We start from the raw sequence: 22,553 nt of genomic DNA, 5'->3' as shown, positions 1-22,553 counted from the left end.
ATTGCAGAGTATAGTGCACATAGATGGAAACTATTAGTTATTGTTGGTATTTTTGTTAGATTTGTATCATCAAAGGTAAGTCCGTCACTCTCTTGCTAAGCAGAAATAGATTGTATAACATCAAAATAAGCACTCGGGGAAGAATATTACTCATTTAGAGAGACCCTCTGCTTTAATAATATTAGTAACAGCTGTCCTTGAATGAGAGCTTAATAGGTGTATATAACACATTATCTTATTTAAACCTCACAACTACGTTATGAAAGATGTATTTTTAAAACTATTTTACAGATGACAAAATTGAAATAACTTTGCCTAAGCTTACACACAGAGTAAATGATGGAACCCAGATTCTGATAATGTTTGACTCCAAACCCTTGTTCTTAACTATTGGTTCTATACTGTCTTCCAAAATGATTACAGTAAGATGAGAAACTTGCTTAAAAATGAAAATAGGAGTGTATAAAGAAACTAAATATAGCATTTCATAGACATCACAGCCTCAGCATCAGTATGTGTTGCTGTGAAACACACACACGGAGCATCACTGAGACGTCTTTGCGTGAGTGACTCAGGTGTCAACGTTGGAGAAAGAAAAAAGGCACAGAGTCTCTAAAGAGACTTCTAAGCAAAACTCTTTTCTTTTTACTCTTTCTCTTTTCTTAGAATCTAATAAAAATTCATAGTTTTTTTTAATTGTGCAGAACTATCTGCAACTTTTTAAGCAACTTTTGATAGGAGGGAGTAGCACAACAAGGTGTTTTATGTTAAAATAAGAAAACATAGTTGGATATCTCTGCATCAGAAAAATAGATACTCAGCATCCCTTATTTCAGAATGCAGTGCTCTATCCTTTAGGACCGGGATAAGCTCTGGAAACACAGTAGAGATTTATTTTGTCTCGTGTAAGAATGTAAGCAGCAGCAGACTAACGTGACTACTCTTCATAATTACTGAGGACCCAGGCCTCTGCCTTCCTTTTTGCCGTCCTTATCCTTGCCTGAGTGGGTCGGCCTTCTGTTCGGAAATTTCCTGGAAGTGTCACTCCCTGAGTTTGCTTCTGTCTCATTGGTGACCTCATCTGCAGAAGTGGCTGAGAAAAGGAGCTTTCTGCATTGATACAGTATCAGTAGCACCTCACCCTCAGTCTTAGGAGGAGTCTTTTGGTAAGAAAGAAGGGGAAAGTGCATGCTAAATAGGTACGAAGTGTCTATTGATTCTTCCCTTTTAACATATAAATTATTTTTTCCTTTTAGATTTTTTTCCTTTTTCTGAAATATAAAGTGCATACAGCAAAGAGTGTAAATTCACACCTATCTGAAGTATGTCATTGGATGAATGTTTACATATATATACAGCCATGTAGCCAAGAGAACATTTCCAGCACCCCAGAAGGTTCTCTGGCTTTTTCTTTTGACTATGGGGTATCTTCTAGTCATCTCTTTTTGTCTCCCTGAATTACATGGCTTTTTGAAAAAGTCCCCAGACATATTTCCTATTATTCTGAGAATGTAGTGTTTGATAGTTAAATTAGATAGTCATGAAAAGCAAGTGGTCTGGAAAGAATCTACACTTGAAAGTCAGAGTAACTAGACTTATATCTTGACTCCACGACCTTCTAGCCACGTGACTATGGCGAAATCGCTGTGTATCTGTGATTCACTACTTTCTCATTACAGTGCCAGATTGTTCTGCTTGGAATGCTTTTTTTCCTTCCTTTTTGTCTGGCTCTTCTCCTAGGTGTCAATTTAGACCTTTCTTCTTCCAGGAAGCATTCCCATGTCCCCCAAAACTGGTCAGGCAGTCCTTCAGAACTCAGGGCTTCCCAGGATCACAGTGCTCCATTTGCCTATTTACACTGTCTAACTTGCACCTTGTATTGCAAAGACCAAATCTTGTTCACGCTGCATCCCCAACGCCCGGCATACAGTAGGTGTTCCGTAAATACCTGCTGAACATGCGTGGAATGAAGAAGGTGGTGTCTGAACCTCATAAACTTCTGCTAAGATCATCTTTCTCAAGATGGTGGGAGAAGTGAGAGTTTCTCTCTTCTTAAGTGGTGGAAACGTGTTGTTGTTTGATCTAAATTTATAAAATGGAGATAATACATGATTGCAAGTTTGTTTTAAAGATGGAGATCATTTGTGTGGAGTACCTAGTCTGCATGGCTCATAGTAGGCATTTCATAAGTGGTGTCTATTGTTAGTGTTATGTTAGGCCTGTGTTTGCAAGCCTGTCTGCCCGATACCAAGCACCAGATAGTGGTCGTTGCAATAGGTCCTCCTTTGAATTAGGCTTGCCAGGAACTCCCAGGCCCACAGTCTTTGCTGCTCTTTCTCTGTAACCTGTCTTCCTGAGTCGTCTTACACAGAAAATGGACTCTCAAGCTCTGTGGGGAACAGAATAAGAGGTAAAGGCTTCTGAGTGTCTCTTGAGCGATTAAGGTTAAACATAAAACAAGAACTGTCTGGCAGGCCTGTTCAAGTGTGTTACTGTGACAAGTTATTCAGGCTTCATTTCTGGAAGTCTTTGAAAGTAGAGAGAGAATCATTTCTCTCAGATGATTAAGACAATTTAGCCTGAAGGCCAGCGGACGGGTCATTTGACATCTCAAGGTTGATTTCTTCCCTTTGATTCAGCACAGTACCAATAAGTTCCTGCACTTTATAGTGAGGTCAGATTTAGAAGTATTTCACAGTAGAGGGGTGCAAGATGAGCTATAAATGGCAGACTGCGTGTCTCTGATTCCCTGGCAAACCTATATTAGCATTTAAAATCTTTTTATTTGACAAAGTAATTGTTACATCTGAAATGAGGCTTTGCAAACTTAATTACAACAACAGGGTTAAGAATAATATTCGCCATTTATTTTGTACTGACAAACTGGCAGGCCAGTAAAAAGTGTTTTGTGTATGTGAACTCATTTAATCATCACTCATCCATCACCACCTGATCACAGGAGACACAGCTGCAGTTGTCACTTACTGAGCAGTAACTGCAAGCCAGACACGTCATTCATTCCTTCGTTCAGGACTGTTATTGAGCACCTTTTATGTTTAGACACTTCTAGAAGCTGGAACTCAAAAAGGTTAAGCTGCCTGCCCAAGATCACCCTGCTTCTCAATGGAAGAGCAAGATTCAGAACTAAGTAAACCGTTGTCCCAACCCTGAGCTCTCTCCATGTGCATTTCCTCCCTGAGCGATCTCATCCTGTCTTTTGGGGTAAGGACCTCTTATGTGATGATGTCTCCAGATTGATGTCTCCAGTTCGGTGCACTCTCCTGACCTCTAGATTTCTCTTCCCAGCTGCCTCCTCACTATTTCCTTTGGGACGTCTGAGAGGCCCCTCAGACCTGACGTGTCCCAGGCCAACTTCTGGTTGCTCCCTGCCCCTCTTCCCCATCTCAGTAATGGCAATCCTATTTTTCCTTGGAGCCATGGAAATGTCCAGTAACTTTCCATCTTACTCAGGATGAAAAAACAAGAAACCAAAGCCTTTCCGTTGCCCGCAGGACCCTACGTGACCCACCTCTGCCTTCTGACTGTTGACTTCCCCTTGCCCTCTGCTCCACCTGCACTGCCTTTCTGGTCCCCAAATATACCAAGAATGTGCCCAGCTTAGGACTTGTGCACTTGGTAGTCCCTCTGCCCAGAACAGTATTGCTTCAGATAGTATACGCAGAGCTCAAGTCTCAGCTTACATGACACCCTGTTAGAGAGGGCTCTCTGGCTGGGTCACAAAATAACAACCACATTCCAGTTCTTCCAGTCTCTTAGCTGCTCTTCTTATTCTCAGTAGTCGTTCTTACCGTGTATTTATGTATAATAGTTTATTGTCTGTCTCTCCCATTATAATATAAGCTGTATGAGGGTAGTGAATTGTTTTGTTTCTTAACTATTTTTAAATAAATTGAATCTATGAGTGAATGAATGAAGAAATGAATGCATGAAGTGCTTGGTTCAGTAAATGGCTGCTACCATTATAAGTGGCAGAGCCAAGACTGACTAGTCTGGAGTTCTCTCTCTGGCCCTGTGCTGTGCAGTGCAGGCCTTCGCCTCCCACTGGGGGCTCACACCCTCATGGCAGGCTGGACCTCAGTCTGCATATGAATGGAAGAGGGAAATGGGCAGATCTTTCTTCTAGAACAATGACAAGACCTTCAATAAGTTTGGGGAATGTATTTTTCTTGTAGAATTTATAGAAATATAAACTATTATTAATGTCGTAGTAAAATGCAGATTTTAATAGCCCCAGTTTTACAAAATGACTGTTAAATATTTAAATATAGCCAGTTTCATTATTTTTTAATTACTAATTTATTAGTAAAGAAGAAAAAGATCTGTTTTCTTGTCTATCATTTCAAAATCCTATTTTGTCCCTGAAAAAAAAGTGGGAGACAAATTTTCAGTTACAATTTTTAAAATACTTTTATGGTTAATGTACTTGATATCAACCTATTTCTTAGGATTCCATTGTAAAGTGAAATTTTTGTTTACTCTTAAATTATTTGAATAGGTAGCAAGAATATTTCCCTCATTGTTTTAAGCCTCATTGTTCTTTTTACCAAATCTTATTTCCGAGCTTAGGAAACATGGTAAAATTATTTTTTAAATATGCCTTTACTTTCCCACCCCATCGGCCTCGTGATGGATGTTCTCCTGAGCGGGTTAACAATATCAACTCCGAAAGGTCTCTAATTCTGAAAATCATACCTTCGATTTTTGTGAGCTGATAGAATTACTGAACCTTTCTCTCAGAGAGAGAGAGATTATCTGATTAAACTATAAATTTTATCTGATCCTTTAAATTGAAAAATTAAGTATTCCAATTATTGACAAATGTATATAATTTTTAATTCCTAAAGAAAATTCCTTATTTCAGACTTTAGTGTTGTTTCTATTTTCTTACATTCTTGGTGCTAGAAAATAGCACAAACTAGCCAGGGAATTGAAGCTATTTCCATGTTAAAACTCTTCTTGGTGGGTTTAGGAGAATCTTCATATTTGCCTTGCTTATAAGAAGTTTAAGTTTAGTTTCTCCCTGACTTTTTTGCCTGTCTGATCCGGAAGATAGGGTTTTTAATCTTAGTGTTGTGTGAGGCCTGAAGCTAAGCAGTTGTGACTTTGGCCTCTGTCCACCTGACTAGCTCTGTAAGTGAGCACTGCTTCCCTCATCACTACATGGACAAGGAAACAGTTTTCCAGATAGAAGAATCATTCTTCAGGCAAGTGTACAATACTGCCTCTGTGCCTTCCTCAGACCCCCTTCAGTCAAGCGTCTTACGCCTCTGGTTAAAGTTTTTGGTCTCAAGACTCCATTATACTTTATACCCTCAAGAATTAGTGAGGGCCACAAACTGCTTTAGTGTATATGGTTTATATCTGTTAATATTTACCATATTCAAAATTAAAGCAGAAACATTTAAAAATATTTATTAATCATGAAATATATAACAATAATCAACCCACTGCCAGTTAACATAAATAATCTATTTTTATGGAAAATCCCTATTTTCCAAAACAAAAAAATAATTAGTAAAAATTGTATCATTGTTTTATATTTTTGCAAATCTCTTTAATGTCTGGCTTAATAGAGGCTAGCTAGATTTTTATATCTGCTTCTGCATTCAGTCTGGTGTGATATGTTGTTTTGGTTAAAGTAGTTGGAATAACAGATATGTAGTTGGAAAAGGGAACAATATTTAGATAGCCTTTGACATAATTTTGGATGTTCTTCTTTGATACTACACCAAAACTTGGCAGGTGGTAGTTTCTTGAAGGTTAGTTAACAATGTGGATTCTGAAACTATATCAATAAACTTCCTACTTTGTTACATTAAAATTACCTTGGTCTGTCTTACACTTGATGGATTTTGTAATATCATGCATGAGTCATATGAAAAATATTGGTTCACTGAGTTATGCGTATTTTCACAATACGCCATGACACATTTCACTATGCAGAATTAAAAAATCATATTCATTAGTATCATGACCAGTCTCAACAGAGAAGTCTTTAAGCGTCAGCTTACTATCAGTTTACAGTGGTAAATACTAGTTTTCCAAAATTTAGTTTAAACTTGAAAGCTTGAATTTTGTCGTTGGTAACAAATACCGTCAGTTGTTTTTCTTGAAGTGACAGACTCGCTTCATTCATTTTTGAGAAAATATATGCCAAATGTCTAAGTGTGAATAAACATAGTTTGTCTGCCATTCATTCTTTCAAGTAAAAATGATGTTCTTTAAGAAAGCAGCTAGTGGGGCAGCATCAGTAGGCGCCCGGGTGCTTCTCCTTGAGATGACCTTTGTACTTCAGTGCGCGCAGGACTGCCGTGGGCACACTGTTCGTTTCCTCACACAGACTGACTCAAAGGTGTGTACTTAACACTTGAGACTTATTAAAATTAGTCATTTTTACTGCTTCATCAAGGACATTTTTAAATGAAACTACCTTAAAAAAAAAACTACTGGTACAGTTTTGTGTCACTGCCTTGATTCTTGCTAAAGCTCTAGCAATTTTATTCACCACATTTGGTGCAAATGTCAGCACAGTGAAAGAGACGAGAATGTCTTATTATTATTGTGAAAATAGTTTGACCTGGTGGACGCCTTGTAGGGTCTCAGGGACTCCTAAGAGTCCACAGGCCACAGTTCGGAAGCCACTGCTCTGGGCCATTTTGAAGGTGCAGTGTGTTTTATTGATCTGGGAGAGAGATGGACCCAGCAGCACGAGAAGAGTAAATCAAGTTATCTAAAACATTTTAAACCTTGTGCGGCCTTCCCATCAAATGAAGGACAGTTCACACTGTAAGCTCGTTGAGAACAGAAATGTCGTAATTGTGTGCCTGTCACGCAGTAGGCGCTCCGTGAATGCCAAGTATGCCCGTGAGGGGAGGCGGAACCCTCGCCTCAACACATCAAAACTGTCCTAACTTTGGAATTCTCAGGTGAAGAGGGTCAAAAGATTATCAACAGCCATGTGTTTAGTCTGAACACACTTAGCAAATCACAGAAGACAGGAATGAAGTGAAGTTACCACCATCTCTTCCCAGGTTAGAAGACAATAGCTCAGTTAGTAGAAGAGCCCCAGTAGCAGCTCCAGGGAAAGGCTGAAATGCAGCAGAGCGGTAGCCAGGTGACTAGACTTCGGCAATAACTCTTCTTCCATCCAACTGTACAACTTGATTCTGAAACTTCTTATTCAGTATCTTCCTGGGGAACTATTATTAATGTTGTGAAAAAACTATTAGATAAATAAGGCCCTTTTGAAAGCAGATTGGAATCTTTTTAGCCAATTACCGTGAAGGAATTTCAAATCTTTCAGTTATCTATGATAATAGGAAAACAGGAGTAGTCCCAAAATTTCATTTTAAATATTGCTTTTCGTTTATTCTGCTTTATCTATAGCAATTCTTAATGGTTGTATAAGGATTAAAGGCTCCTGAGTAGAATGGAAATACTAGACTGGGGCAGCCAGTCTGGAGCTATTGTCTGGGTTATGTGTGTTTAATCCTTCAGTTTTTCCTGTCACATAATAAGCATTTGATAAATGTGTGCTAAAATGTTATTTTTTTATCATCATGATTACAGAGATAAAATTTTTCTTGAAGGAACAGGCCAAAATAATCAGGAAAACAGGTTAGTCCTTTATGTTAAATTCAAACGGCACAGAACTTACTAATTTAACTTCTGAAGGGATTTATTACTCCTCCTACCCAAAAAAATGGTCACAGCCATTGAAAAACAAAGCATTATTATTACAGACTATTCATTGAGACATGGACAAAATTTTCAGTCATGGTGTTCATCTTAGTCTTTCTTTTATCTCTTTGTTTTTGGAATGCTCCTATATGCTAGGAATATGAACTATAGAGAACAAATATGAATGAGACATAAATATATCCTATATATGTACTTCAGAGGTTTTGAGGATTAAATGATTATCTAAATGCGTTGTAAACTAAAAAGGACTTAAAAAAAGAAAGGAAGATTGAATCAAGAGGATAGACTAAGAATACATACCTGCTCCACCCACCCCTATGGAGCAGCAGCTAGACTGGTCTGGTCCTGCCCTCTAACCCGGTGGTGCTCAGCAGTGCACAGTAATAGTGTTTATTCCCGGATTAAAGCTATAGCAATGCAAAGCCAGGCCTCAGATAGTACCACCCTCTAGGGCAACCCAGAGCCCCCAATACAGGAGGCAGATTACTTGCATATCCCACCGGATGGTGTATTCCATCCCTTTTCCACAACCACTTGAAGAAAGCTATTTCAAACCAGAGCAGCATCCACAGACAAGCAAAATGAGAATCTCAGATGCAAAAATTAACACATACCTAAAATTTACTCAGCATTTAAGAAGCAGGCTCAACAAACTGAAAAACTAACAACTTGAGAGGACAGAGGTGAAAGAATAGAAGATGATTATAAAATAAGTAACTAAATCTTCATATGGATAAGAAGACATCACATCCATAAAGGTCAAACCAGTTAAGGAGTCTGGAACTAAAAAGTCAATAAATGGCTTAAGGGGCTGCTGAATAGCACCAGAGGATGAGGAGCTATCAAATACGATAGAAAAATTGAGAGATGTGGAAGATAGAGCCCAAAACTTTAAAAATAACCTAACTGGAGTTACTGGAATGGGAAAACAAAGAGAATTAGGAGGAGAGAGAATTTTTAAGCCGAAAACAAAATCCAAAAGTTGAGGAAAAGCACAAGTTCACCTCGAAAGGGCATACCAAGTACCAAAACAGGTGTGAATATAACAAGAGATAAGGAAAAAGACTAGTGCTATAAGTAAATGGACTTATAGCTTTCTTGTTGAAAAGAAACTCCAAATTCCTTAGCGTTACGGATAAGGAGGCAGCAGCTTAGTGTGGGAAAAACATCCGCTGTGGCATCAGACAGACCTGACTTACAGCCTTGGTCCTTGTTCGTGGTCATCCTTGGATAGTTTGGTTAACCTTTCAAAGCTTCAATTTTCTTGTATCTAAAGGAGATAGAATAATATCTAATTCACTGAGCTGTCATGAGGTTAAATGAGAAAAAATACACACACACAATAGATAGGTAGGTAGGTAGGTAGGTAGATAGATAGATAGATTGATGATAGATAGGTAGATCAATGATAGATAGGTAGATAGGTAGATAGGTAGGTAGATAGATAGATAGATCGATCGATGATAGGTAGATCGATGATAGATAGGTAGATAGGTAGATCGATGATTGGTTGATTGACTGATTGATTGATAGATAGGTAGATAGATGGGTGCCGGCTGGCAGCACCCTGTATTTCCTAGGTGACCTAGTCATTTCCCTTCCTAAGGAGCTCATGAACTACTGTGCAGCTTGATCACCACTAACGAATCATTTCTTCCCTCCTGGTTCAGTCCTCAACCACTCATGTGTTACCTTCATTGAATTGCTTCCTCCTTCGTACCTTCTTCTCACCTCCCAGTAAAATCTGATCCCAAGGTATTTGGGACATACTTCTACACTCATACTTATACTCTGTTCTGTTGAAATTTACTTCCTTGTTTTTGCTAGCTTCTTGAGAGCAGAGATCACACCTTATTTATTTCTGTATCTCCATTTTTCAGAATGGTATCTTTCATATAGTAAGTGTGCGAAAATGTTTGCTGTATACATGACCACACTTGGGCTTAGTACTTCATTTTATTTTATTTTTTCAAGTCTATTCAACATTCAAAAAATATTAAGTGACTTTGAGTCCTCTTCCATCTTGCAGCTTTAGAATTGGTGTAGGGGAGACTAGTCTCTTATTCACCTTTACCTACTAATAACAGCGTCTTTCCTAAATTGCCTTGGCATGGAGTTTTTCATAAATTTTTTGTAATTCATTCAGTGAATGTATTTAACAAATATTTACTGAGTACTTACTATGTACTAGGCATTATTCTAAGGGAGCTTGAGGTATTCCATTAAATAAAACAGACCCAAATCCCTCCCTTATGGAGCTTACATTCTCAATCTATTGAGAGGAAATAGATAATAAGTATAATAAATAAGTATATGGTATGTTAGATGGTGGCACATGCTATTGAAAACAATAGAGCAGAGCAAGGTGGATCAGAGTTGCCCGGGCAGGGGGATTACAATTTTAATCTGAGTGGACCTTGTTGAGATGGCATCATTTGAGCAAAGACTTGAGAAAGGTCAAGTTAACCATGTGGGTATTTGGAAGTAAGAGTATTTTAGGCAAAGAAAATAGCCAGTGAAAAGAATGACTCCAAACTCTTGGCCTAAGCAAACAAGATAAGTTTGCTGCCAACTGAGATGCAGGAAAGCTTGGGTGGAGCAGATTTAGAGATAAGATGAGAGGTTCAATGTAGTTTTGGCCTTGTTAAATTTGAGATGTCTGTTAGACATCGAAGTTGAGATGTTAAGTAGGCAGTTAGTGCATGAATGTAAACTTGAGGAGAGATTCTTGGACTGAAGCTATAAATTTGGGAGTTTTTACTATTTAGATTGTATATAAAGCAAGAGACTAGATAAATTCACCAAAGGAGTTCAGATAAATAAAGAAGAAAAGAGGACCCAGCTCTGAACTCTGGAGCACTCCAACTTTAAGAATTCTGAGGGAACAGGAGGAACTGGCAGGTTGACTGAGAAGAAGTAGCCAGTGGAGTAAAAGGGAAACTAGGAAGTACTATAGTATCCTGGAAGCCAAGTAAAGAAAGAATATCAAGGAAAAGAGAGTAATCAACTATATCAGATGCTACGATCAATCACCTAACATGAGGACTAAGAATTGACCATTGAATTTAGCAACTTGGAGTTCATTGGTTACCTTGACCAGGGATGAAAAATTAAAGAAGGGTAGTGGGGATGATTGCAATGGATTTGAAAGGATAGCCAGCATAATACTAGAGGGTGGAAATGAAAGTATAAAAAGAGAGGAAATTGTAATCAGAGCGGGATATATGAAATGGAAGTGAGGTGGGGAAGACTTAAGTTATTGGTTATAATGGCAAGATCTAGCATGTGACATGGGGAGTTAATGGCTAAAGACGACTAGAGGTAGGACCAATGGATAAGAGTTGTCCAGAGAATTGAGAGACCAGCTTGACTAAAGGATCATCTACCCATATACTGAAATCACTAAGACTGAGGACACTGATACTATTGGGAGATTCAAAGCCAGGTGTCTCTATGGAGGAATGAAGCATAATGGTCTGGAAGTGGCAGTGGCATGTGTGTATCAAGAGGGAGAGGTTAGCGAAGAGAGTACTGACCCTTCCCATAGGCCCAGTGGTACATGGGCTGTGGGAGGTAAAGAAAAAACTGGAGAGGGCTGCCGGGGAAAAATTATCATTAGAGGAGAATCGAGTTTCCATTGAAGAAGAAGGTCAGAGAATGTCCAAAGAGGAGGTTGAGAATGTAGAGAGGGTTCTGCCAATGATGGGCCGTGAATTCCAGAGGACACAGTAAGAGTTACAGAGTTGGGCAGGAGATGGGGACAGGTGGCAGGTAGGCAGAGCTTTACAAGTACTAGAGATGAAGAGTAACGTAGCAGTCTAGAGCTCTCTGAGCTGATGTAAATACAAGCAAAGGGCCTAATGAAATTAGTTCCAGTGACTAAAATAGAAATTGGTGGAGAGGCTTAAAGAAGTTGAAGGGATAGGGGACAGGTGAATGTCAGGCGTTCCTTCTTAATCCCATTCATAGAGACGGGGTGATCGGAGGCTCAGAGCTCTTGTCCTCCTCTTGAACCCCTGTCAGTAGAGGGTAGAAGACCTAGTGAGACATGGACTTGGTCCCAGTGCTGCAGTTTGCTCCTTGACCCCTCTGTTTTTTCCCAGTGCTGGGGGCTGTTTCTTGCCTCTGGATGATGAAATGAAGAACCTCTGGAAAGCCAGGAATTATGCTGAGCATTTGGACTTCCTTTGACCCCTGATATGGGGTGGAGGAAGGATAGAAGGCCTGGGGAGATGGAGCCTTAGTGCCAGTGAGAGAAGCCCACTCTTGAGCTATGGAGGGAGGGGCTTCCCCTTGATCCCTTTTGTTGTTGAGGTATATTTGGCCTAATGTGTTTTCTTGCCTATTATTATTATGTCATATCCATAAATGAGATCTTTAGTGTTTTTCACCTTTGCCATATGTTGAGTTTTTAGTTTATCCTTGGGAAATAGGACACGTCTTTGGTTAATAGACGTTTGAGGTACACAAAATGAAATGCTGCGAAAGCAATTCAGATGGAACTGACAGGTATGAGAATGGGGCTCATCTGCTCCCAGCTTTTCGGCTTGATGCAGTCTTGCAATAAATAATCAGAAACTGGGTGAAATGATAGCAAATGTCAGTTTAAAGTTTTTACTTGTCAAAACTAAGATTGTCTTATCACGAAACCATTGTTGGACCAAATTATGCTGCCTTTTATCCTCCTGTTCATTGGAAAACGTTCTTCACCCGATTTTTTTATGCTGAACTGTGTTAGAGCACTTCACAGACAAATTTCCAATCTATACTGATGTTCATTACTGCTCAGTTCATTTAATAAAGGAGACTTAGTTCGGTCAGAAAGCAATTGTTTGACTCTTCTGTTTATCAGTCTCCGTCCCTGTCATTTACGGTTCCAGGTTAAACAATGGGACCTGTCTCAGCAAAGGAAATTCTTTGCAGTTTTATGAAGAGGTTACTCTCATTTTATTTGTGCGACAGAGATAAAACTCTCAAGAACGTCAAGGTTCTATTTGTCTAAGGAGCCATTATGATGTAGCTTCTGACCCTTGGAAAGAAGACCAAGGTTCGTTTAATTTACTGCTGAGTTTCTAAGAAGCATTAGCCAATTTATTTTCAACAGAATGAGAAGTTATTTGGACTACTTTGTGGCCAGATGCTGTGAATGAGACACCGAGAGTGTTAGAGCTGCCCGGGGTCTGAGAGCACCTGGACCAGGCCCAGGATTTGACAGATGGGACACTAAGACTCGGCGAGCAGGACAGCTCCCCAAGGTTGCCACACGGGGAGGCCCAGGTTTACACTCAGATGTCTTGACTGCTGTTTGACACAGACATTTTATCAAAAAGGTTTTTTCTGAATTTCTGTCCTCAGGATGAGAAAAATATTCTACTTTATAGAAGCCTTCATATTTAAAGCTATAAAATCTTAAGAGGTGGGAAAGCCATATTTGTTTCTTTTATTGTTGCTTGTTTTTGCAGTACTTTTTCCCTTTTGCATATGAAATTTTCTCTGCTCCTTTTTCAGTTAGTCCCTCTTCTTCTCAGCATAAATAAACATTATGCCTTGAGGGAAAATGAGGACTACAGAAAGAGAGAGGAAAAATTTGAGACCAGATAGAGAACTAAGGCAGTTTTAACTCACCGTGATCATGTGGCAGTGAGTTTTGTGTGGACCTTGACTTCTGTTTCTGAGCATGAGGAGGGCTCATGTAAGCCCCAGGGGGAGCAATAGGACGTTCTGGGAGAGCAGCAGAGCAGGTCAGAGTACAGCAGGAACCGCCTGTGTGAGGTGGCCTGCCACGGTGAGCACCGTCCACCTCCAGCATAGGTTTTCAGCACATGGCAGTGGTGGCATCCTGAGCTTTGTGTATAGGTGCGGCCACTCACAAGTTGTGTGACCCTGGGAGGTAACTTACCCTCACGGAGCCTCAGCTGCCTTGTCTGTAAAGCATCGAGATCTCGTGTAGGTGAAGTGAGAAGCTGTCAGCGTGGTGGGGTCAGCTCAGAACAGTTCCGTCTCTCTCTCACTCCCTTCCTTCCTTCCAGCTTCCCTAGGAATGCCAGCTCTCAATTTGAAGTCCTTTTTTCAAAACTGTGTATTTACGCATGCCTCCTTGGAAAAATTGCACATTGCCACTTGGTATAATAGGTCAGCTGTAGGAGTGACTGTTCTGTTCCTGGGCAACATTTAAAAGAGCCAGTGGAGCTTAACACAGCACATTCCAGAGAGCTTATGCTGTATCTCCATGCCAGAAAACTCGCATCGTAACCAGTATGTTACACTGTACTTAATTAACTTGTGAAGACATGATTATACCAGGATAACAAGATCTGGCCTATATTTTGCACATGGAGGAAGCATTTTATACTGAGGAATATTCTAGCCCAGGTATTTTATCAGTGCTTATTAACTTGATTTGATAGACATACTCATAGACATGCAAATTTTTCAACCTGTTTCCTGTGTCTGTGCCTTGCATGTACTGTGTACTGTTCCCTCTGCCCGGAAGGCCCTTGCTGCCATTGCCTCTGTCCATTCCTTCTCCTCACCCCTTCTTCAGCTTCGTCCTCCGGGTCTTTCAGAACATTGCTCAAGCATTACATTCTCCAAGAAGCCAGCCGTGACACCCAGAATGGTGGAGGTGCCCCTTCTCTATGTACCCCGTCACTCAGTTCATATAGAGGAAGGGTCTGTTTGGGGCCGGGAGAGGGATGAGAAACAATGAAAGGGTTCTGTAATGGGGAACCCACCTAACCCTGGGAGACTGGGAAGTTTCTTTGAGGAAGTGACGTTTAGGCTCAAGACTGAGTGGGAGGTAGCTTGGCAGGAGAGGAAAGAACATTATTTCTGGTGGAGGGAGGAGCAGGTGTGAAGACCCATCCCCGCAAGCTGGAGGCAGAAAGGAACATAGCTCCCGTTGCTTACCTCCTCCTCAAAGGAATTGCCATCCTGCGCTGTCGTCATTGGAGCTGATGCATAGTCTGCTGTCATTTACCTGAGAAAGCAAACGTGGCAGGAGACCCAGGTGTGGTGTAACCAGCGAGTGTGTCACCTGTGCTGTTCTCTGTGAGGTTTTAGGCTGGCGTCCTAGCTTTTCTGAGGGGCAGTGTCCTCACCTGTAAAATGGGTATGACACTTCTGCTTACCTCAGGGTCTGTTGTGAAGATTCTGTATGAGCTCTCAGCAACTGGCGTACAGCGACACTCACAGCAGGGATTTTATTATTCATATTGTGACTTCCTAAGGTGTTAAACAGCTGAGCTGGATCATTGTCCACTGTGATTAGAACTTCTTACTTGATTGCATGAAGTTGGAATAATGAGAATGTTTATTTTCATGACAATCCAAGATAAATTCAGGATGATTGTTTCCCTACACACTGAAGTTGTATGGGAAAGAAGAAGGCCTGAGAGGGTGAGTGGAAGCTCTTCCTTGGAGGCTCCAAATACCATCAGAAACTAATTGTCCCTGCTGTGGTTTAGTAGTCTAGATGCCCCACAAGTTTGGTCCTGTAAAAAATTATGCCTAATTCAAGTATGTTGTGTATGTTGCCTGTTTTGCATTATCTGGGAGATGGCCGTGGTGACAGCCTTCCTCCCCGATACCTCAGGGGTGCTGCGCACTAGAGGACAGATGTGCCTGTGCTTTGGGAAGATCCTCAGCCTCTGTCCTCGCAGACTGTGTGAGGGCGCCCTCACTGGATTGCAGGCGGCCTGTCGCCCCCTTGCCTATTACACACAGTCATGGATGCTAAGTCCTGTTTTAGCCACTTCCTGATGGTAATGCTGCAGTGCTGGTGAAATAACACATTTAACCCGGGTCCTCGTAACTGTATTATAAAGTGAAGTGCCCGCAATTCATACAGCATCGAGTCTTCTGGTAGGCAAGGCTTAAAGAGGAAATAACATCCTTGCCTTCCATAACAACGTCCATCTATTGGAAAGAAACTATGGTTGTCCTTCCTCCACTCGCAAAGTACCTTGCGTGAGCCCAGCCTTAGTTCCTGGCACACGGTGCTCTGATAGTCCACTACACGTCCATCTTCTCTCCACTCTCAGTTCTTCATGACAGAGCCTCTCTTGGTACCCCCATGCACGTTGGCAGTTACTCTGTGTGGATTGGCCAGCTGCTGTGGTGAAGGTGTCACACACATTTATTGTGTATTAAAGTTGGGGGGATGAGAGAGGGGCCTGTGATAATCCTAAAGGGCTTCTGTGTTAGAGCCCTGTCATCTCAATGGGAATTTCTTTCAGTTTTTAGCCCTGCCCTTTATTAGTTATCTTTAAGTTTTAGAATACTGCATTGAATATGATTTAAACTCACAGCCAAGTCATTTTGTCCTGTATTTTCATCTTTTTTCTTTGCGTGTTTTGTTTTGTTCACTGTAGTGGTGCTGATTACTATGATTATGGACATGGACTCAGTGAGGAGACCTACGATTCCTACGGTGAGTGACTGGCCAGAGTGACCCATGAATAGAGAGGGGCACGGTCATAGAAACACCTTAAAGATCTTAATTGAGGGGAAATTCATAAAGACATTTTGACTATGAAACAGCAGCTTCCTCTCAGTTCATCTGTGCATATCTAGCTATTTTCAGAAGCACCTTTAAGATTTAAATTTAATAAAAGAGGACAAAAGACTTGCAGAAAATTGCATGAATTCAGATTCTGAACTTAGATTTTCTGTTTGAGTTGATTGCCACGTGCTGACTTTCTCATTTGTAGACTAGTTTGCCAAAGTGCAGACACTTGATAGCATGGGTCTTTTTGAAGTGTCTTTGCTGCTTGACAGTAAAGGAAAGCGAAGCAATCGACACAACAGCTTTAAAGTGGTTCTCCCACCCCCATCTTTATATTTTAATCCATCCTCAATCTCAAATCCTCTGAAAACATTACAGTGGGAGTCATTCCAGAAAGTTTACAAAAACACTGAGCCGGGGAGGAGATGTCAGGCTCTCTCAGGCTTACAGGGAGACAGCTAAACCCCAGTTAATTCAGTGGGAGCTGGTAGAGATGCTGGGGAAACCATGTCCCAAGTCTCAATATGCAGAAGGACAACAGGTTTAATTAAAAGAATTGATGGCAGCGCCATAATAATAGTAAGAAGCTCCTTCGCCACAGGGCAAAGAGATCAGAGAACTTGAAGCTTCAATTAGTTGCAAAGCTCTGCTGGCTGCCTAGTACCCAGTGCCAGTGAATCAGGATTCTGGTTAATGGATGTTATGACATTTCTCTGAACATAACTGAAAACCATTTTCCGGCGTTGCTTTTGAAGTACATTTTGTTATATCACCTGCTCCAAGCTGTGATGGCCGCACCTTGGATTTTTTTTTGTTATTTGTAACAAATACTTAAGAGAAATACCTTGGTTTGCTGAATGCTGTCTACTTAAATTGATGCAAGTTAGCTTGAGGGAATGAGGTGGATTGCATGTTTGTATCAAAAGAAGAGGTCATTTTAAGCATTTTTCCTTCACAGCTTTCTTAATTGGTCTCTGTGGACACGTGGCTTTTAAATTGCTGTATGTTGCAGCAGGGATGTTAACTGTTTGTTGTCAGAGACCTAGCCATCACTTGTGGGAAGTCCTGGGGTTGACCAGACGTTTAGTATCAGGAAACAGAGATGTCGAATGCCCTTGGTTATTAATACCCTTGTCCAGTACGGATTTAGTATTATAATGAGTGAAATTTGGCAATGTCATTAAGTTTCTTTCATATTCACGAAGTATTATCGAGACATAAATTTCCACCCAATACAGCTTTAATTTACTCTTTCTATGAAAGGACCTATGAAAAATGATACAGCATTTCTCTTTGCAAAGCTGGTTGTCTTATAAGATACAAAGATCATTTTTCCCCCCGAGGCTGAGGGGTTTTGCTAGTGAGACGTCCATTTTCCATTGTGTTGGTAATTTTTTTAAAGTAAATTCCCTTGAGTTTTTTCAGTACATCAGAGATATATATCTTCAATGTGACACCTACCATTGGTTCAGGGCTAAGTTAGGTTCTGAAAAATGAAGCCAGTGGGATCCATGGCAATGATCTAATTGTGATTCATCTTGCTGATTTTAGGGCAAGAGGAGTGGACTAACTCAAGACACAAGGCACCTTCAGCCAGGACAGCGAAGGGCGTCTACAGAGACCAGCCATATGGCAGATACTGATTGTACTGTCTGATGTTGTGAAATAGCCCATCTCCACCAGTCCTGTATACTGTTCAAAGTAATTTTTTTCTATGAACAATCCCTTTTTAAATAAAATGCTTAAAATCTGAATGGATGGAACTTAAAACTACTTTGTTGAAACATCAACCTGGGCAGAAAAAAAAAAAGACATGTAAAATTTTGTTATTTCCAGTCTGTATATGAAAAAATAGGTCATCAAAAGGAAAAAAAAATAACTTTGATTAACTAGTGTTAAACAAAAAGATAGGTTTACTAAATATGTTAATCCATCCTTTTAATATAAGCCTCACCTTTCATTTTAAAGGTTTCCATAGAATTTAGTTATTTTATCTTTCAGCCATATGCTAGTTTTTTTTCTCTTGCCAACGTGCGTAAAAAGGGAAGCCAATGACAAGTGCAAATAATGTGGTATTCTTTTGTAACTCAAGTCTTGAAATGTTCTGTAGTGTTAAGCAAAGTCTCCTCTTGCTTGATACTAAATAAACTTTTGAAAGAAATTTCGTGTGTGTGAGCTAACAATTTCATGTTTTTCTTATTTAAAAAGGCCTTCATAAATAGTTGTAAACAGGGAAAGAATTCATTTAACAACGCTTGTCATAAAAGGGTCACACTAAACATTGTACAACTTATTTTAAAAATGGTATAAAATTAAATGTACCATTATATACTCACCGTAGATTTAAATGCTGTTTAAAGAGTCCAAATGGTATCCAGCTGCTTGAATGGCACGTTAAAACTACGCAAAACCAAATCTTGTTTAAAAACTGGTTTTAAAATAACGACTACGGATTTTCTGAAAAAGATGTGATCAGTTTTCATCTTGTTGAGCGTTTTTTCACTAGTGCAACTTTGGATTTTTTATGAGAATTTTGGTACCTTAATGAACACCTCGCTCCATGCTGGAAGCAATAAGCACAAAGCTTTTAAAGACATTCTGACTTGACTAATTGAGGTCGCACTCGCCAAGGCTGAGGATGTGTAACCCTTAAACGGTCTTCATTTTCAAAGGTAAATAAATCAAATAAGATTTTAATCTCACTTAATTTATCTTAATATAACTAATAAAACCAGGGAGATTACAACTTAGCAAGTTTCCTTATCCATTTTAGAAAGGTTTTAAGATCACCTAAATTCTCATTTTAAAAAGTTTAATTTGTTTTAGTAATCTAAAAAGCCTTAGTTTAGTCAGTTTAATTGGGGCCAATTATTCCCTATTAAACAAATGTAAAACCTCATAACTAGTTGTTTGTAATACATTATTTGGTAGTAATTGAGGGCACTTCTTAAAACTGACAAATATTTAATAAAGTTATTCTTTAATCATTTGGCTTAAGTTTTTTTTTTTTAATTGTAGATTATGTAAAATGTTTAATTTTTGTTTCTTGAGGAATTTCCTTCTCTTTGAGTAAAAAGATCTTTTCTTTTGTTAGGAAATGTCAGCCATCTTGGAAGTCAAAGGAACAGGTTGTGCCCCTCAACTAACAAAGGTAAGTGCCTTTTGTGCCAATTATTTTGATGTGCTGTGGAAGATGAAGGCAACGTCATGCTTATCTAAAGTCTTCTGGAACCCTTCCCATGCTGGTTCCTGTTACCTATTATGGCAAATTAACTCCTCCAGTCAGAAAAGAAGCTTCTTGAATGTAAGCAAGTCAGACCAGTCAGCTCTGTTTAAGCTGTTGGCTCAGGTCATCACAATGTTTAAATACTTGGATTGCTTTCTTCAATAAAAATATAACAGTCTAGTGACTAACATGAAAAAAATTTCCAGATTATTAAGAGAAACAAGCAGTTTACCAAACCCTAATGCATAATATGATCCCAATTTTATTTTTTGAAAACTGACTGTGTATAGTCTTTCTATATATATTCATGGGCAAAAAATTACATGGATATGCTGGAAATTTTTGACTATAATTATCTTAGGCTTGTGGAAGTATGATTTTTTGCATGTGCTTTTCTATCACTTTGGAATTTTGTAAAACAAATTATTACTTTTATAAGATAAATATTAAAGTTTTATAAAATTATTTTATAAAATTTTTTTAAAAATCTAGGCATCTGTGGAGGAAAGGTGTCATTAATTTGGTCTTAGTTTTCAGATATTCTTCTTTTTTCTAAATTGTCAGAAACGCTACTTAGGCCCTGACGTTCCAGAGAGTCTTACTTTTTAAAACTATTTGTATTTGAGCTCTGCCCCTTGCTGTGCGACTTCAGACAAGTCTCACTTCAACATCAGCACAATGAGAATGATGCTTAGTCGCCTGTAGTTGTTGTTAAGAATTAAGTGAGATAATATTGTGAGAGTCTTTTGTAACCTGGAAAGTGATAGAATAATGTGAAGTTTAGTTGTCAAAGTTGAATACACGTGTTTAATATGTATGGGAAATATATATGAGAAATATATAAACATTTTTTCCTTAATAACCAAAATTAGCCTGAAACAATTACTGTTAGGAAGAAAATAGTTCCCTTCATTCTCACAAACTGAAATAAGTTTATTTTATTTATCTATTTATTTTTGCTTCTTGCACAGAAAGGGAATGTGGCATAACACATTTTTTTCAATGTGTGGTATTATATTGAATTTTTCACTATTTTCTTTCTTTAATAAGTAGGTTTTTTTTAAGGAATTGGCATATTAAATAATAAATGTGAGTTTCTTAAGTCAGGAATTATGGATAGGTCCCTAGAGGGTAAACCCCCAGGTGCTCTTCAGAGCTAATTTGTAGGAATTGTTGTTCAATTGTATGTTTATTTTCATATTTTTAAAGAATCCATAGCTCCATCGGACCATAAAAAGGGGTTGAGAGCCTGAAAGGTCAGGAATCAGCCAGAACATTGCTGGACAGGAATTCTCCTGCGTGGCTTCCAAGGCTTCCCTTATTTGGCATATACTCTACCAAGCCTGTTTCTTCTTGTTTCAACAGGAAGACTCTGCTGTAGACAAGCAGTCCTCTCCTGTCCCTAAGAGCACATTGCATTTTCCCAAATCTTTCCCCCAGCCTTTGTCTACCCTCTTGGAATTCGTTTATTTTCTCATTTGACAACATTCACTGAGCACGAGTTCTATACTAGACACGAAGGAGGCACCGGGAATACAAAGATCTATAAGACGTGGACCTTACGTTCAAGTAATTCAAAATCAAATAGAGGGACAGACTGACAAACCAGTGCTTGCTGTCTGTCCCTGTCCCTTTGCCTGTAGAAACCATGCCCATCCTTCAGGACTCGGCCCAGTGCCCTCTCCTCCATGACATCTCCGCCCGTTAAACCAGGCCCCAGTCCCTCGGCTCTCTGAAATAGTATGTTTAGTTTATCCTTCTTCATTGGATATCATAGGACTTAGATTGGTTACAATTTTCCATAATGTCCAAGCATGTGCTTATCATTTTCTATAAATGATTTCATTGAATCCTCATAGCTATAAGAAGGGTAAGTGTTTTACAAAGGAAGACACTTAAGCTTCAAGAGGTAAAGCCCACACACCTTGTAACTGGTAGAGCCACTTTTGAAGCATCCACTTGAATCCAGAGTCTTGGTTCGTAACCATACTGTTGCACTGTTGGTTCTCTGGGCTGACACTGACTCCCCCCTTAGAGTAAAGGCTCCTTAAGAACAGGGGCTAATTTTTTTTGTTACCTTGTATCCCTAAAAGTAACTCCCGCAACACTGAGCATTGGCTAGACATTATAATTGATAACCATCTCCTTCTCCGTCTCTTCCCCCTACCCCCACCCCAGAGATTCTTGAATCTTGTTATATTCAAGATATTCCAGTTTAATCAGTATCAGTATTCATTCAGATACGTTGACTGGGCATCCACTATGCTGCAGACAGAGGAAATGCAGTGATGAATGACATAGTCCTGTCCTTGAAGGTGCCACAGTTTACTGGGGAAATGGGCAAGGAAGGCATCAATAGGGCGGTGACAGATACAGGCACATGGAAGAGAGACATGTACACCCGGCAGGGTGGTTAGAGGTGGGAAAGGTGCCAGCTCAGGTGCCAGGACCAGTAGAAGATAACCACAGAGGGGGAAGATATTCTTGGAAACATTCATACGCAGCTCTGTCATTTACCAGCTTTGTAACCTTGAGTAAGTTCCTTAACCTCTCTCAACTGCAGTCTGAATCGCAGTTTCTCCATCCATAAAATGGGCACAATAATGCTGTCTACCTCAATATTGATGGGAAGATTAGAAGCATGCCTGGCACAAATATAGGTATTTAATCTTGTTTGTTGCTTTATGTAAATATTTGGAATTATAAGAAAACACATCTAGGAAACTTCAATTATATTGGATAATTAGGAAAAGCAAGAGATGCTGTCTGGGTAGGCAAGGGACATATAATGAAGGGTTTTGTAGGTCCTGCTAAGAAGCTTAAATACAGTGAAAGCTCTTCAGTTGTCATCTCCTCTTCTCCTTGAAGCCCACCCTGCTCCGTCCCCTGGGGTGGAGATAGTGCCCTTTTCAGTCCGTGTTCCAGCAAGAACTTTGCACAAACTTCTGTTTGCACTGGTTATTGATCCCATAGCCAGACAGTGAGTGCCTTAAAAAACAGGGGCCCTAACCTTTTCATCCTCTTGTCCCATCTCTGAGCACAACGTGTGGCAGAGTGACCGTTTAGCAAGTCAGTGAATATGAAAGAATGACATTGTCA

At 39.7% G+C, this 22,553-nt stretch overlaps 1 protein-coding gene across 2 annotated transcripts in view; it reads left to right on the top strand.

Moving 5' to 3' along the window:
- Positions 1–18,392, top strand: part of KHDRBS3 (KH RNA binding domain containing, signal transduction associated 3) — a 184,136-nt gene extending 165,744 nt beyond the window's left edge. For both annotated transcript variants that reach the window (XM_087447417.1, XM_087447416.1), the window contains 2 exons: positions 16,095–16,153; positions 17,780–18,392. In XM_087447417.1, coding sequence (XP_087303543.1) covers positions 16,095–16,153; positions 17,780–17,884 — 164 coding nt within the window. In that variant the 3' untranslated portion in view covers positions 17,885–18,392. The remainder of the gene's footprint in view (positions 1–16,094; positions 16,154–17,779) is intronic.
- The last annotated feature ends 4,161 nt before the right edge of the window (positions 18,393–22,553 follow it).

This window comes from Ceratotherium simum, chromosome 23, assembly GCF_057802395.1.
Source record: "Ceratotherium simum simum isolate JZ-2026a chromosome 23, ASM5780239v1, whole genome shotgun sequence".
Taxonomy (NCBI): domain Eukaryota; kingdom Metazoa; phylum Chordata; class Mammalia; order Perissodactyla; family Rhinocerotidae; genus Ceratotherium; species Ceratotherium simum.
This window is presented reverse-complemented; position numbering and strand designations above follow the sequence as displayed.